We start from the raw sequence: 12,838 nt of genomic DNA, 5'->3' as shown, positions 1-12,838 counted from the left end.
ATCAAAATCAACCCGGGACCCTAAAAGAGTGCGTTATAACCCACGAAACTCGCCCGAAACGACAAAAAAAACAAGTTTTTGTGACGTCTCGATAGCCGTGCACAAGGTTCAAGGAGCATTAAAAATCGACCTCGGACCCCAAAACAAACTATAGCCCACGAATTTGGCACGAAACGACAAAAACAGTGAGTTTATGGGATGTCTCAATAGTCGTGCACAAGGTTCATGGAGCATCAAAAATTGACCCGAGACCCCAAAACAATGCGTTATTGCCGACAAAAGTAGCCCAAAATGACAAAAACACCGAGTTTTCCGACGTATCGATAGCCGTGCATAGGGTTCATGGAGCATAAAAAATTGACCCGGTACCCCAAAATAGTGCGCTAGCCCAAGAAATTCGCCCGAAACGACCAAAACCACATGTTTTTGCGACATCTCAATAGCCGTACATAGGGTTCATGGAGCATCAAAAATCGACCCGGGACCCCAAAGGACTGCGTTATACCCCACGAAACACGCCCAAAACGGTAAAAACACCGAGTTTTTGCGATGTCTCGATAGCCGTGCACACGGTTCATGGAGCATACAAAATCGACCCGAGACCCCAAAATAGTGCGCTATAGCCCACGAAACTAGCCCAAAACGACAAAAACAACGAGTTTATGCGACGTCTCTATAGCCGTGCACAAGGTTCGTGGAGCATCAAAAATCAACCACGAACCTTGTGCACAAGGTTCGTGGAGCATCAAAAATCGACCTGGAGCACCAAAACTGGCCCGAAACCAAAAAACAACGAGTTTTGCTGACGTCTCGATAGCCGTGCATAGGGTTCATGGAGCATCAAATATCGACCAGGGACCCCAAAACAGTGCGCAGCCCCACAAAACTGGCCCGAAATGACAAAAACAACGAGCTTTGCGACGTCTCGATAGTCGTGCTCAAGGTTCATGAAGCATCAAAAATCGACCTGAGACCCTAAAACAGTGCGTAATGACAAAAACAACGTGTTTTTGTGATGTCTCGATAGTCGTACTAAGGGTTCATGGATGATAAAAAAAATTGACCCGGGACCCCAAAACAATGCGTTACAACCCACGAAACTGGCCCGAAATAACAAAAACAACGAGTTTTTGCAACGTCTCGATAGTCGTGCACAAGGTTCATGGATCATCAAAAATTGACCCGGCACCCTAAAACAGTGCGCCCACGAAAGTTGCCCGAAACGACAAAAACAACGAGTTTTTGTGACGTCTCGATAACCGTGCACATGGTTCATGGAGCTTAAAAAATCGACCCAGTACCCCGAAAAAGTGCGTTATAATCCAACATCTCCCCTTTGTCATCAAGATGGCAAAAAGGAAAAGACGAAGGATGCACTAATGCAGCCTCTAGCTGAGGGAATCAAATGAGTCGTCGGAGGACACTGGGTCGTGAGGGTGATGAGAAGTGGCTTCATCTCCAGCTTCGACATCAAACTGAACAAACTTGGACTGGTATTGATCAATCGGAGTCACATCAGACTCGGAACCATCAGCAAGGGTCATGCGAGATGCACGCATCCCATCCTTAAGGGCATTCATGCCCTCCTTCCTAGACTTGTGCTCTTCCCACTGCTTCTTGTGCATATCTTGCTGCACACACAACATGGTCTTCAGAAGCCGCTAGAGTTTGTTGCTCTTCCTTAACCCGGAGTCACTAGGTTACCCACGACGATAAGCATGAGAGTGAGAGTGAGGTTCAAAGTGTTGTGAATCTTCAGCATGAAGATCCTCTTCCTCATTATCATCACCCTAATTAATGGTAGCCTTGCCCTTTTTTACCAACAAATTAACGCTGGCATGAGTAGTCACACCCCGTCCAGCAAGTGCATGAGGAGCAATCTCACTAATCAATGCAGTGATATAGGGAGCATAAATCGCCACCTTGCGGTTCATCACCACACTGTACATTTCATTCCATATGAAATCCATCACATCAGTAGGACCTTCACTAGAGTTGTGACAAGTGAAATGAAGAAGGTTGATGAGCTGACCACGAATCTTGTTTCGGTCACCAACCTTGAAAGCAAGCACTTCGCAAAAGATCCGATGCATGATACCATAGAAGGGGAAAAGATGACCAACATAGTCAACCTGTCCATCAGTCGAGTACAAGACAACCAAGTGATGAACCTGAAAGACCCCTTTGTCATGGATCTTGTACCCGCGATCAACAATAGTGTCAGTGAACTCATATCCCAATATACGAGTCAGCACACAGAACGAGGCATAGAGCTTCTCATCACCAGACGTCCATGTGAGAGTGCGCTGTGTATCAGCCCCAAAATGCACCGTGGCGTAAAACTGAGCCACAAGAGGTGGGGACACCTCATGCTGAAAGTTCATGAGAGGAAGAATATTGAGCTTGACACACATATTCTGAACCCCCGCAAAATATAGAGTGTTGGTGGGAGTCCTGTCAAAATGAGCGATGTTTATACTCTTCTGAATGACAAACTTGTTGACAAACTGATTGAAGATTTCATCATAAGTGCGTTGCTGAAATAAGGTCGAGAACTTGGAGCATGCCACATGTTCACGCTCTTCTTAAAGGGATTGATCCGGCGCTGAGCAACCCACTCCAGTGCCATTAAATCTTTCATGGAGATGGGCACGTGAGGAGGAGGATGAGTGTGAACTGGCTTGCCCTTTGTGGAATCGCCATTTTTGGAAACATTCTTCCATTTCTTTGAGTGAGAAGGTGTAGGAGAAGGCGAGTCATGATCTTCGAACTCAGCATGAGGCTCAGGGTGGTTCGATAAACCTTGGTTCTCAACTGAGGGAAAATACTTTTTGCTACTTTACTACTTCATCCCTTTATTTTCAGGGAAAACTCAACGCATCTACAAAGTAGCAGGCGCCAGGTATATGGGAAAATGATGCAGCTCTCACGCGTCATCATTCGAGTTAGAGGCAAAGAGCACATCGATCTACGCCCTCTATTGTCGGATGAAGCGTCGATTGGACTCCACATAAGCTTTGTCCTCGATGGATTTGACGATAGTTGATTGCTCTGATATCTCCTTCGCTTGTGCGAACTCGCACTCTGCCATGGCGAAGCCCGCAGCTGGCTCCGCCACCTCCTCCATGGGCCGGGGCTCCTTCTTATGTTCCTCCTCCTTCCTCGCCCGCTCGTCGTCCTCTTGCTCCTCCTCGACCCCCGCCCGCTCCTCTTCCTCCTCCCTATCCTACTCTACCTCCTCCTTCCCCTCCTTCCCCATCCTCTCTCTTCCTCTCCAGCTCTAGCGAATCCGAAGGAAGTCCCGCATCGAAACGAGTAGCGTTCCTCGCTCAGTTCTCCTCCAACAGTTGCAGTCGCCGCTCTGGAGTGAGCATGTCATATGTGGCGATCTAGGACCTCAACATGGTAAGGGGCTGATAGATTGGAAGTGGCAGCGATGCAAAGAAGAAAGGGGAAGAAATGGGACGGGCTAGGATTGGACCGTCGTTGTCTAACTTAAATAGTTGGTCTTCCTCCATCGGGTGGCATGCCGGAGCGGCACCGAGCGAAGAAGGCACCCGTCACGCCAACGGTCTCTGTGTGTACCCTGCATGGGCCCTATCGTCCAATCTGATGCGGTGTGTACGTTCTATTGTCCCATATTCCTCCTAGATATGAGCCAGATATGGAAAGTACTTGTTAGTCCGGGCATTTGGACCAACTATGAAGAACTCGATTGTGTGACTTTTTTCGAACATTTATCGGACAACCCGCCCGACTTTTATGGCGGGTACGTGTCGAGTTGTTGCTGATAACAAGGAGGGACAAATTTCCATGTTTTGGCCCTTTTGCAAAAGTTTAGCCCGATCGGACCCCTGATCAAAAACATTTCGGGATCTGACCCTTTACGTACCGCCAGATTCAACGGCAGTGGGGTATCGCTGCCTACCGTCGAGGCACCTCACGGTAGGCAACTTATCCTCATCAGTGCAGTGCATTCATACCGCCAAACAGGCTGACGGTAGCTTGTGCAACCCTACCATCGAGATGCTTGATGTTAGGTATGTACACACAATATACTCCTATCTGATACTTAGAATTTTTTTGGGATAGTGATGGAAGATTAGGCAAGTTCATGATTAATTTCAATAAATAATTCATGACTAGAACAGAAGATAGCATGCAATACTCTAGCAATCTAGAAGAGCAACCGAACATGCAGATCATCACCGCGCATGAAGTAGAAAATACAATGATGAACATTAGCAGATTACGAGTAACGTAATGTTCGTTAGTTGCAACAGGAGCGACTATGTTGATGATGATGTTGGTGACGATCTTCTGTTGATGGCGATGAAGACGACGATGAGTAAGGCCGCCCGACTTAGACGGTAGACGACCCGTGATGAAGGATTTGAGCAGTCGCGTAAAGCGCTTCCCAAAAACCTAATTCGTCATCTCCCGGTGCAGGATCGCAAAGACGAACGGTTCTGAAGACATGCCCTCTCACACGCCGATGCACGCCGACGTTTGAGATGAGGTAGACTACGACGACAGCGCAAGTGGTGAGACGAGGCAAAATCCTAGATGTTTTACGGTGTGTCTTTGGTCGACCACGGTAAGCAGTATATATATAGGAGGACCAAGGTCGGTTCCGTGTTGCGATCACGTCTCGAACCGACTTGGTTTCCAAGTCGTATACTTACCGGACAAGAAATTCTCACCTTGTCCGCCAAGACATAAAAAATAAAACAGCAAAGGGAAGTCGTGCCCCCGCAAGGCAACGGACCGAAATTCGGCGGACCATTCACGTGCATGTACGCGAGGCGAGCGAGCGCACGTGTGATCTTCTACTTTCTCTTCTCAACACACACTTAAAATGATGGGGATAACTCTCTATATAAACAGGTCCAACCATTCCTCAACTAACGGTAAAGAGAGTAAACTTTAGCACCACCACATCACCACTTGCCATCTTACTCAAGGACTTAATTTGAGATTTCAGATTTTATAGATGGACCAAACCCATGAATTCTAGTCTCTCCGTTCCTAAATATAAGTCTTTTAAGCGATTTCACTAAGGGTCTACATACGGAGTAAAATGATTGAATCTATACTTTAAAATATGTCTATATACATCCGTATCCAGTCCACTAGTGAAATCTCTACAAAGACTTATATTTAGTAACTTAGGAAGTAACAGATAGGTCATGCACCACTACCATCAGGTGCTTCAGCGGTAGGGATATATCCAACTGCCACCAACCCTGACAACAGGAAAAAAGATCTGATCCTGACTTTTTTTCGAACAGAGTCTTGATGAACTCTCGCAAAATAATCGAAACACAGAATTTTACCTCAAGGAGGGCTTGACAACGACGACACTGGCCTGGGCCACACGCGCTTTGACCGGCGCAACGCATTGCGAAGGACATGAGAAAGTTTGGGCAGAGGGCAAACCGCCACGTCGCCCCACCCTACTCTGCAATGGGCCAGTCCGGGAAATCCTATCCCTGCCGCCTACGGTACAACAGTCACCCACCGCAGAGAATCTCTTCGCAGCACCCACAGCTCGACCCCGGCCACACCCATACCCCCACTGACAACCGGGGCCCGCGTCCCCCGACCGCCTGACCAGACGCGCGGGCCAGGCCTTCCCCGGTGAATGAGCGTTTTCTCGGGGCGAGAACGAACTGTCCGGAACGTCACGGTCGCCGGCCGGAGCGCGTGGCCCGGAACAGCTGCCCGTGGCCGTGGGTTCGGGGGCGGGGCCCGCCAGTCAGAGAGAGGCGACCTGGGAGGAGGAGCGCCGCGAAATTACGGGAACGCCCCTGCCGCCGAGGATCGCGGGACCCCCCAAAAGCCCTGAACCCCCTCGCGCGAGAGCGGCCGAGCCTCGCCCCGGGGCAATGCCGTCCATCCGCGCGCTCATGCGCCTCGCCGCCCCCCTCCCGCCGCGCGCCGACGCGGCGGCGGAGGAGTCTCCCCCCTCCTCCTCCTCGTCGGCCTCGAAGCCCGCCGGCGCCGGGCGACGGTCCGTGCCGCCGCCGCCGCAGCAGCAGCAGCCGCAGGGCCGGGCGTACCCGCTGCGGGACTTCCCGGGGAGCGAGGCGGCCGCGCTGTGCGGCGCGTTCCGGGACAACGCCCGGTGGCTGCTGGCGCGGTGGGGCCCCGTCGGGGCCTCCCCGGGCCCCGCCGCGCGGCGGGCGTTCCTCTCCGACGACCGCACCGGCGCCCTCGTCCCCGTCGTCGCCGTCGAGGTGCTCGCCGCGTCCTCCCCCGCCCCGCTCTGCGACCTCTGCCGCTGCGCCGGTGAGTGCGCCCCGCCCCCATTTCGGCTCCCCGCGCGCTTGGTCCGGGCGCGTTTGCTCGTGCGATTGGCGCGGATTTAGGTTTTGGTCGGTCCCGGTAGTTTCTTGATCGCAGCTGATTCGTGCGAACGGATGAGCGGAGGGACGATTAAAAGCTACTCGTCCAGACGATTATTTTCCTTCGTGATTCGGGGAAGAAACGCGGTTTTCTGGTTAGATAGATTTCGTTCTTGGAAAACGTTCATTTCCGCGCTGCAAACATCTCGAAGTTGCGACCAAAATTCGGGAACGGATCATCATAATAATACCTGCATTTTGCTTCCTGTTCTTGCACTCACAACCATAGATTGTTTTACACATTGCCTGGATCGGATTCGACGGGCTCCATCTCGCCTGGTTCAAATTGTTTCGAATCCGCTCCCAGAAATGGCTATGCAGGTCGCAATGATGGCCTCTAGCCCACCAAAGTTTTGTTTCCCATCTTGGAAAAGTGGTGGTTTGCGCATTGATGAGTACTGTTTTTTCTGAACGAGAACAATTTCCTGTCAGGCTGGAGCCACCACTGGGTGTCAAAACGGAGCTACCACTTCATCATCCCAGCGGACGCAGACTGGGACCGGCATTTCGGCACAGACGCGCTGCTTGGGCGCAACGACCACCTCCTCCATGGCCTCATCCACTGCAATGGCTTCGGCCACCTCGTCGCCCTCCGCGGCCGCGACGGTGGCTCGGCTTTCCTCTCTGGTCATGACATAATGGATATCTGGGATCGCCTCTGCTCTGCTCTCCGTGTCAGGTAACAGATTTTACTTACTACACTTCTTTCCTGTCCAGGCATTCCCTGCATATGCACTTGTGTTAATAGGTACTACCATGACTGCTCAACTGATTGATCTGTATTCTTTGAATGGGCTTATGAGATGTGCGTACTGTAAGATTGCAATATTACATTTAGGAGGGAGTGGAGTAAATAATAGAACTTGAAACCCCTTTGCATGTATACAATGGTTATGCATACAATGGAGATCACTGCACTATTGTCTTCTGACCTTCGAGAGCTTTCTTTGCAGGGCTGTGTCTCTGGTGGATTTTTCTCGGAAGCAGTCTATGGACCTCCGCCTCTTGCTCGGCGTGGCGAATGGTGAGACATGGTTCACCCGCTGGGGATACTGCCTTGCCAGGAGATGCTTCAACATGTCTACCTCCACCTATGCCACTGCTTTGGAATCTCTGGCTTCACTGCATGTTGACCATCTTCGCAGCCGACATGTCCGTCGCGTGGTCACCATCTACCGGCGCCTATCCAACAAGCCTCTGATGACTGTCCGTGAGTTCCTCCGCTGCCTCCTTGACTGGAAACGCCATGAAGCACCCCTTACACCACCTCCTGTGAAGCCGTGCTCCCGGCTTCCCTTCCTGCTGCCGAAGCCGTGTACGATGAAGAGGAGCCCGCCGTGCAAGCGGTTTGAGGATGTGGTTGAGCGGCTCAATTGTCGATTTTCCAAGAAGCGTCTGGTCAATGCCGCAGAGGTTGTTGTTGAAAAGCTGCTTGAGCATGGAAATGATGCAGAGATGACAAGGCAGGCAGTGCGAGATGCTGCCAGGGTTGAAATCGGTGATACTGGTCTCCTCGACTTTGTCATCAAGTCTGTTGGTGACACCGTTGTTGGCAACCATGTTGTGCGCCGTCTGCACAACACTGCGACGCGTGTGCTCGAGTTCAGCCTTGAGGAACTGGAAGAGCCAGTGCAGATGGATGTTGAGGTACAGAACACCCGTCCTGCAGCACAGTGGCCGAGCGCAGTGGATGTTGAGCGGGATCTGCGTGCCGTCTACCGGGCAATGGTGGAAGCGCTAAGTGACGCAGCACAGGCCGTGCTGGACTGCAAACACTGGGTGAAGTGCTGGGGCCTTGGGGATGAGTCTGACGATCAGCTAAGGTTCCTTGTTGAATGGCGACCGCAACCTTGGGAAGCTGCTGAGCTCACACGGCCACTGCCGTCAGGGGAGATCATTGTGGTGCCAGTCCATACATCGATAGGCGAGCTTATCATCCAGGCAGAGCATGCGCTGAGGGACACGTACTGCTTCTTTGAGGAGTTCCAGGCTGAGACGCTCGATGGCATTACTGGTGAGAAGTGGGATCCTGTGGTGCTTGGTGGGGCAGAGTCCGGGGACACAATCGGCGTGCATGGCCACGGGGCGGACATGGAGACCGGGCTACGATGCCAGGGCGGGCTTGACACGTGGGAGGTGAGGTGCGTGTGCGGTGCGCAGGACGACGACGGCGAGCGCATGGTGGCGTGCGACGCTTGCGATGTATGGCACCACACCCGGTGTGTCGGCATCGCGGACAGCGAAGCGGTGCCGCCATTGTTCCTGTGCATACTCTGCGGCGGCGCGCTCCTAGCAGCCGGCCCGATTCTGGAGGAGGCACTAACGCTAGCCAAGTGACCATTATTTCTCTTTCAACTGCTGCTCCTGGGTTCATGATGCTCACTGATGGCAGTCTGACGAGGTAAAACCGGCTGTGAATCCTTTTTCTCTTGTGTAAAGCGCGCTGTTGTGGTATGATTGGTACTTCAACTCGGGTGTGGTAATGTTGGTACAAGTCAGAAGTTAATGTGTAGAAGTAGTAGATGATGATGATATGAGGGGATCAGTAGACAGTAGATGGGGAAGTAGCTAGCCCCATCCAATCCATGTCGGTTTGCAATCCGGCTGGAAATTTTGTTAGTACCTGATGCATCACAGAAGATGATATAGCTAGCTAGATGTACATACATGTTCTGTGATTGTATCCTGTATACTGTCTCTGAATCCCTCCCAAGTATTATATACAGACAAATAAAGCCATATTATGCTGGTGTGCTGTTGGTTTTGTTGTCGCTTCCAACAGGCGTTTCCGCTGTTTGTTGGCTTCATCGTGTATTCGTGTGTAACAATCTGTTGTATTGCAGCCAGGAGTTTTGCATGGTCGTCTCTAACTCTTTGCAACTTTCTCCCATGTCGATGAATGGATGTTGCCTAAAGTTTGGCCGCTCGGGAATCTGCTATGAGCGCGACGCCATTCTGTCTTTTAGCTTCTCAGCGCGACAAGGCCTTGTTCGTGGTATAGGGGTCGCCATCTGGAGTGCGAAGTTCCTGCTTAAAAAAAAGAGTTTGAAGTCCCTGAGGATGGGCTTGTTGGAGGACTTATTTCAAACGATTCGAAAATGATGTCTCTGGGTTTAAAAAAATCGAAAAATAGTGAAAACTTATACATATTTGTGACGAATTTGTAAAATTCCATAAAATATATTATGATTTGCAAGTTGCACAGAAAAATCCTGGCCAAACAAAAAAAGTTGGCCCATCCCAACAAAAAAAGTTGGCCCATTTTCATATATGGATTAGTTTTTTTTGTCTATGTCATGTATGAAAGTATATTGTTATGAAAATTTTCTTGCACGTGTTGTTATATGTGTATTTATGTATGTTCGTTTTCTATTATTATCTTGTAAAGTGGAAATATGTTTTTCAAGTCCTCCAATGAGGCCGTCCTCATCTTGCCCTTTTCATATGTATTTATGTATGTTACATTTTTTTTATTTTTTTGTGACGTGGAAATATGATTTTTAAGTCCTCCAATGAGCATGTACTCTCTTTTTTCGTTGCCATCTAGCGCTATGTTACATCTTTCCCCATTCCTAACTTCATTGGCCCCTGGCTTGGCGGCTTAGACAACCACTTCATTTTAAGGACATAGGGCATGTTTAGGACTGCTTCACTACCAAAATTAGCTTTACTTCATTAAATTTATTTTAGACTAATTTCATATAAATGTTGCAGCTTCACAAAGAGCAGTTTATCATGTTTGGCTTTGAGGTAGCTCCAGCTTCAAGAATGCGAAATTTGATGAAAAGGATCTATTTGATTGACTGTCGAGGGAAAAACAAAGAGGTATCCATTTACATGAGAGCTTTACAAAAAACAAAAAGTTTTACCCTAGATCTTAGTTTCTTGTGAAGTGCCATATTGTGGAGCTATTCCATTTGGTTTGCATTTTCTAGAACAGAGATGAATTTTAGTGAGCGGAGCCTAAATATCGTGAATTTTTGTCTAAAAAGACCATTAGCCGAATGTTATTGTCAAAAAAGACCACATGCGGTATGAAATGCGAGAAAAGACCCTCATTTTTCGTGGCAACATGCGCGCCAGGTGACGCGTGGCACCTGCCGCCACGGGCCGAGGCGGCTGGACCCCGCCGCCACCGGGCGAGGCGGCCGGCCGGGCAGGTGGCACCTGCCGCCAGCACTCCAGGCGGCCGGCGGGATGTTGTGCATGGCAGCATGCATGACGCCGTGATGGCCAGCCAGCCCTTGAGGCATGGCCAGCCAGCTCTTGAGGCATGCATGTACGTGTACGAGAGCATGGGCAGCGTGCCGCGTGGAGTGGTGGCGGCAGGTGCCACCTGCCCGGCCGGCCGCCTCGTCGGGTGGCGGCGGGGCCCAGCCGTCTCGGCCCGTGGCGGCAGGTGCCACGCGTCACCTGGCGCGCCTGCCGTCACGAAAAATGGGGGTTTTTTCTCGCATTTCATACCGCATGTGGTCTTTTTAACAATAACATTCGACTAGTGGTTTTTTTGGACAAAAATTCAAATATCGTGTCATAACTAACCTAGGCCGGGATAATTAAACAGCCATCCTAACTAACTAACAATTGTATACTTTTTAAACAAATTCACGAACATTTTGTTGAGACACGTGATGTTTCTCTAAAATGTCACAAATATATTTTTCAACGGTACAAACTATTTTAAAATATATATACAAACATTTGTTTTACATTGAAAAACATTCTACAAAAATCTCAGGAACATATTAGTGAAATGCATGAATATATTTTAAATGTCAACTTCTTCTGAATGATACAAAATATTTCTAAAATTGTAAAAACATTTTTTAAATTGAAAAAACATTTAAAAAATGGCATGGACGTAATTTCAAACCGCACCAACATTTTAAAAAATATCATGAAATATTCTTTAAAATTACAAGAATATATTTTACATCATATAAACATTCTTAAAAGTTGTCATGACATATTTTGGAAATGCATCATTTTTTAAAACATAGCAAAGGACTTGCCTCATTCATTAATCAGGAAGGAGGGTTTTAGGATACAAAAGAACCGGCCTTACATTGTAGCTCATCTACCTAAGATACAACCGGACTACTCTCGCGGCATTGATGATACTCAAGTGCCTAGTCCCGGCAGTCACGCACAATTTGGCCTCCTCTGGGATAAGCTTTAGGACATAGTATGGCTGTGTCGATTTCTTCCGGAAGACTCTAGCATTCCTTTCATTCCAGATGACCCACAAACAAGCATTGTAAGCGAAGCCATGACCTTCATGTTCAATGTATTCGGTTTTGACATGCTCGTCCACCAATACTTGGTGCTGCGTTCCATTCCTCATCTACCTATATCCAGCGTCCCCAATCCATACCATGCTTTGACCAATCGCCAAATGCTTAACGTAAACCGACACTTGAAAAAGACATGATCTAAAGTCTCGTGGGCCATGTTACAAAGGGTGCAAAGGCCGCAATTCTCCCAGCCGCTCTTCTCCAGCTCGTCGGTTGTCCAAATCCTGCTTTTAATTGTGAGTCATGAGAAAAACTTGACTTTGGGAGGCAGCCAAACCTTCTGAATGGTCTTGTTCATGACAGTGGACGTAGATCCTAGAAATTGTGCGTTGTAAGCAGCGGCGGAGCTTGAGCCAAAAATGTGTGTGTGTGTGGGGGGGGGGTCATGGGCTTGAGGGGGGCAAACTTCATTATTTTTAACTGATTTGGAGTCAAAAAAGAACCTAATATAAATAAATATAGGCTTAATTTTTTTGAGCTGGGGGCCATGGTCCAGGTTGACCCCCACCAAGCTCCGCTACTACCTGTAAGCACAACTCGTAGAGTACTCCCCATTCGCCTTAAATTTCAAGGTGATGGTGTCTTCAATGTCCATTTGTTTGTTTGAATAACACGAGCATTTTGAAAAAATGCGCGATCTAATTTGTAGACCGTATGGACATTATTTTAATGCTCGATAAAACTTTTTTAAAAATTTAAGTAAACTGAAATCTTGTATATATGTAGTTTTAAAAGAAGAAGAAGACAATGAACGAATCAAAAAGAAAAAAAAATAAGAAAAAACGAACATAATAACCAAACTGAGGCAAGACGAGCTACCACCTTGCATAAAGGGAGACCGATCTCATGGCAAGACGTGGATCTCTCGCGCGATGCTCTCTCCACAGCAGCCTAGAGGCAACGGTGCAAGGCATACCGATCTCATGTCCTTTCCCTATCGCCCAAACTCACGTACGAATCTCCTGTGGTGAGAGATGATCCCATATTGCCATGGAAATCCTCCTCGTGGGATTAGAACCCTAGGCCACTTTTCCTCTCAGTATCTCCCGGTTCAGTCTCTCCGACGCTATTCTTACATTAGTGTGCTTAAAGAGGACAAGATTGCATGTATACGTCGAACGTCTTCGCGATCCTATC

The 12,838-nt window shown here is 48.8% G+C and overlaps 1 protein-coding gene across 1 annotated transcript; it reads left to right on the top strand.

Moving 5' to 3' along the window:
- The first annotated feature begins 5,872 nt into the window (after positions 1-5,872).
- On the top strand, positions 5,873-9,171 carry LOC123447517 (PHD finger protein MALE MEIOCYTE DEATH 1-like). Its single transcript, XM_045124125.1, has 3 exons — positions 5,873-6,291; positions 6,840-7,086; positions 7,361-9,171. The coding sequence occupies exons 1-3, from the start codon at positions 5,889-5,891 to the stop codon at positions 8,742-8,744; spliced, it is 2,034 nt and encodes a 677-aa protein (XP_044980060.1). The 5' UTR covers positions 5,873-5,888; the 3' UTR covers positions 8,745-9,171.
- Positions 9,172-12,838: the final 3,667 nt, after the last annotated feature.

The sequence above is a fragment of the Hordeum vulgare genome, chromosome 4H (assembly GCF_904849725.1).
Source record: "Hordeum vulgare subsp. vulgare chromosome 4H, MorexV3_pseudomolecules_assembly, whole genome shotgun sequence".
NCBI lineage: Eukaryota > Viridiplantae > Streptophyta > Magnoliopsida > Poales > Poaceae > Hordeum > Hordeum vulgare.
Note: the sequence above shows the minus strand (reverse complement) of the source record. Positions and strands in the feature narration are given on the sequence as shown.

Excerpts from the sequence above, each read along its gene's own strand:
- LOC123447517 (XM_045124125.1), top strand. The coding sequence starts at position 5,889 with ATGCCGTCCATCCGCGCGCTCATGCGCCTCGCCGCCCCCCTCCCGCCG. Across the intron at positions 6,292-6,839 it reads CGACCTCTGCCGCTGCGCCG|GCTGGAGCCACCACTGGGTG; the intron begins GTGAGTGCGCCC and ends ATTTCCTGTCAG. Across the intron at positions 7,087-7,360 it reads TGCTCTGCTCTCCGTGTCAG|GGCTGTGTCTCTGGTGGATT; the intron begins GTAACAGATTTT and ends CTTTCTTTGCAG.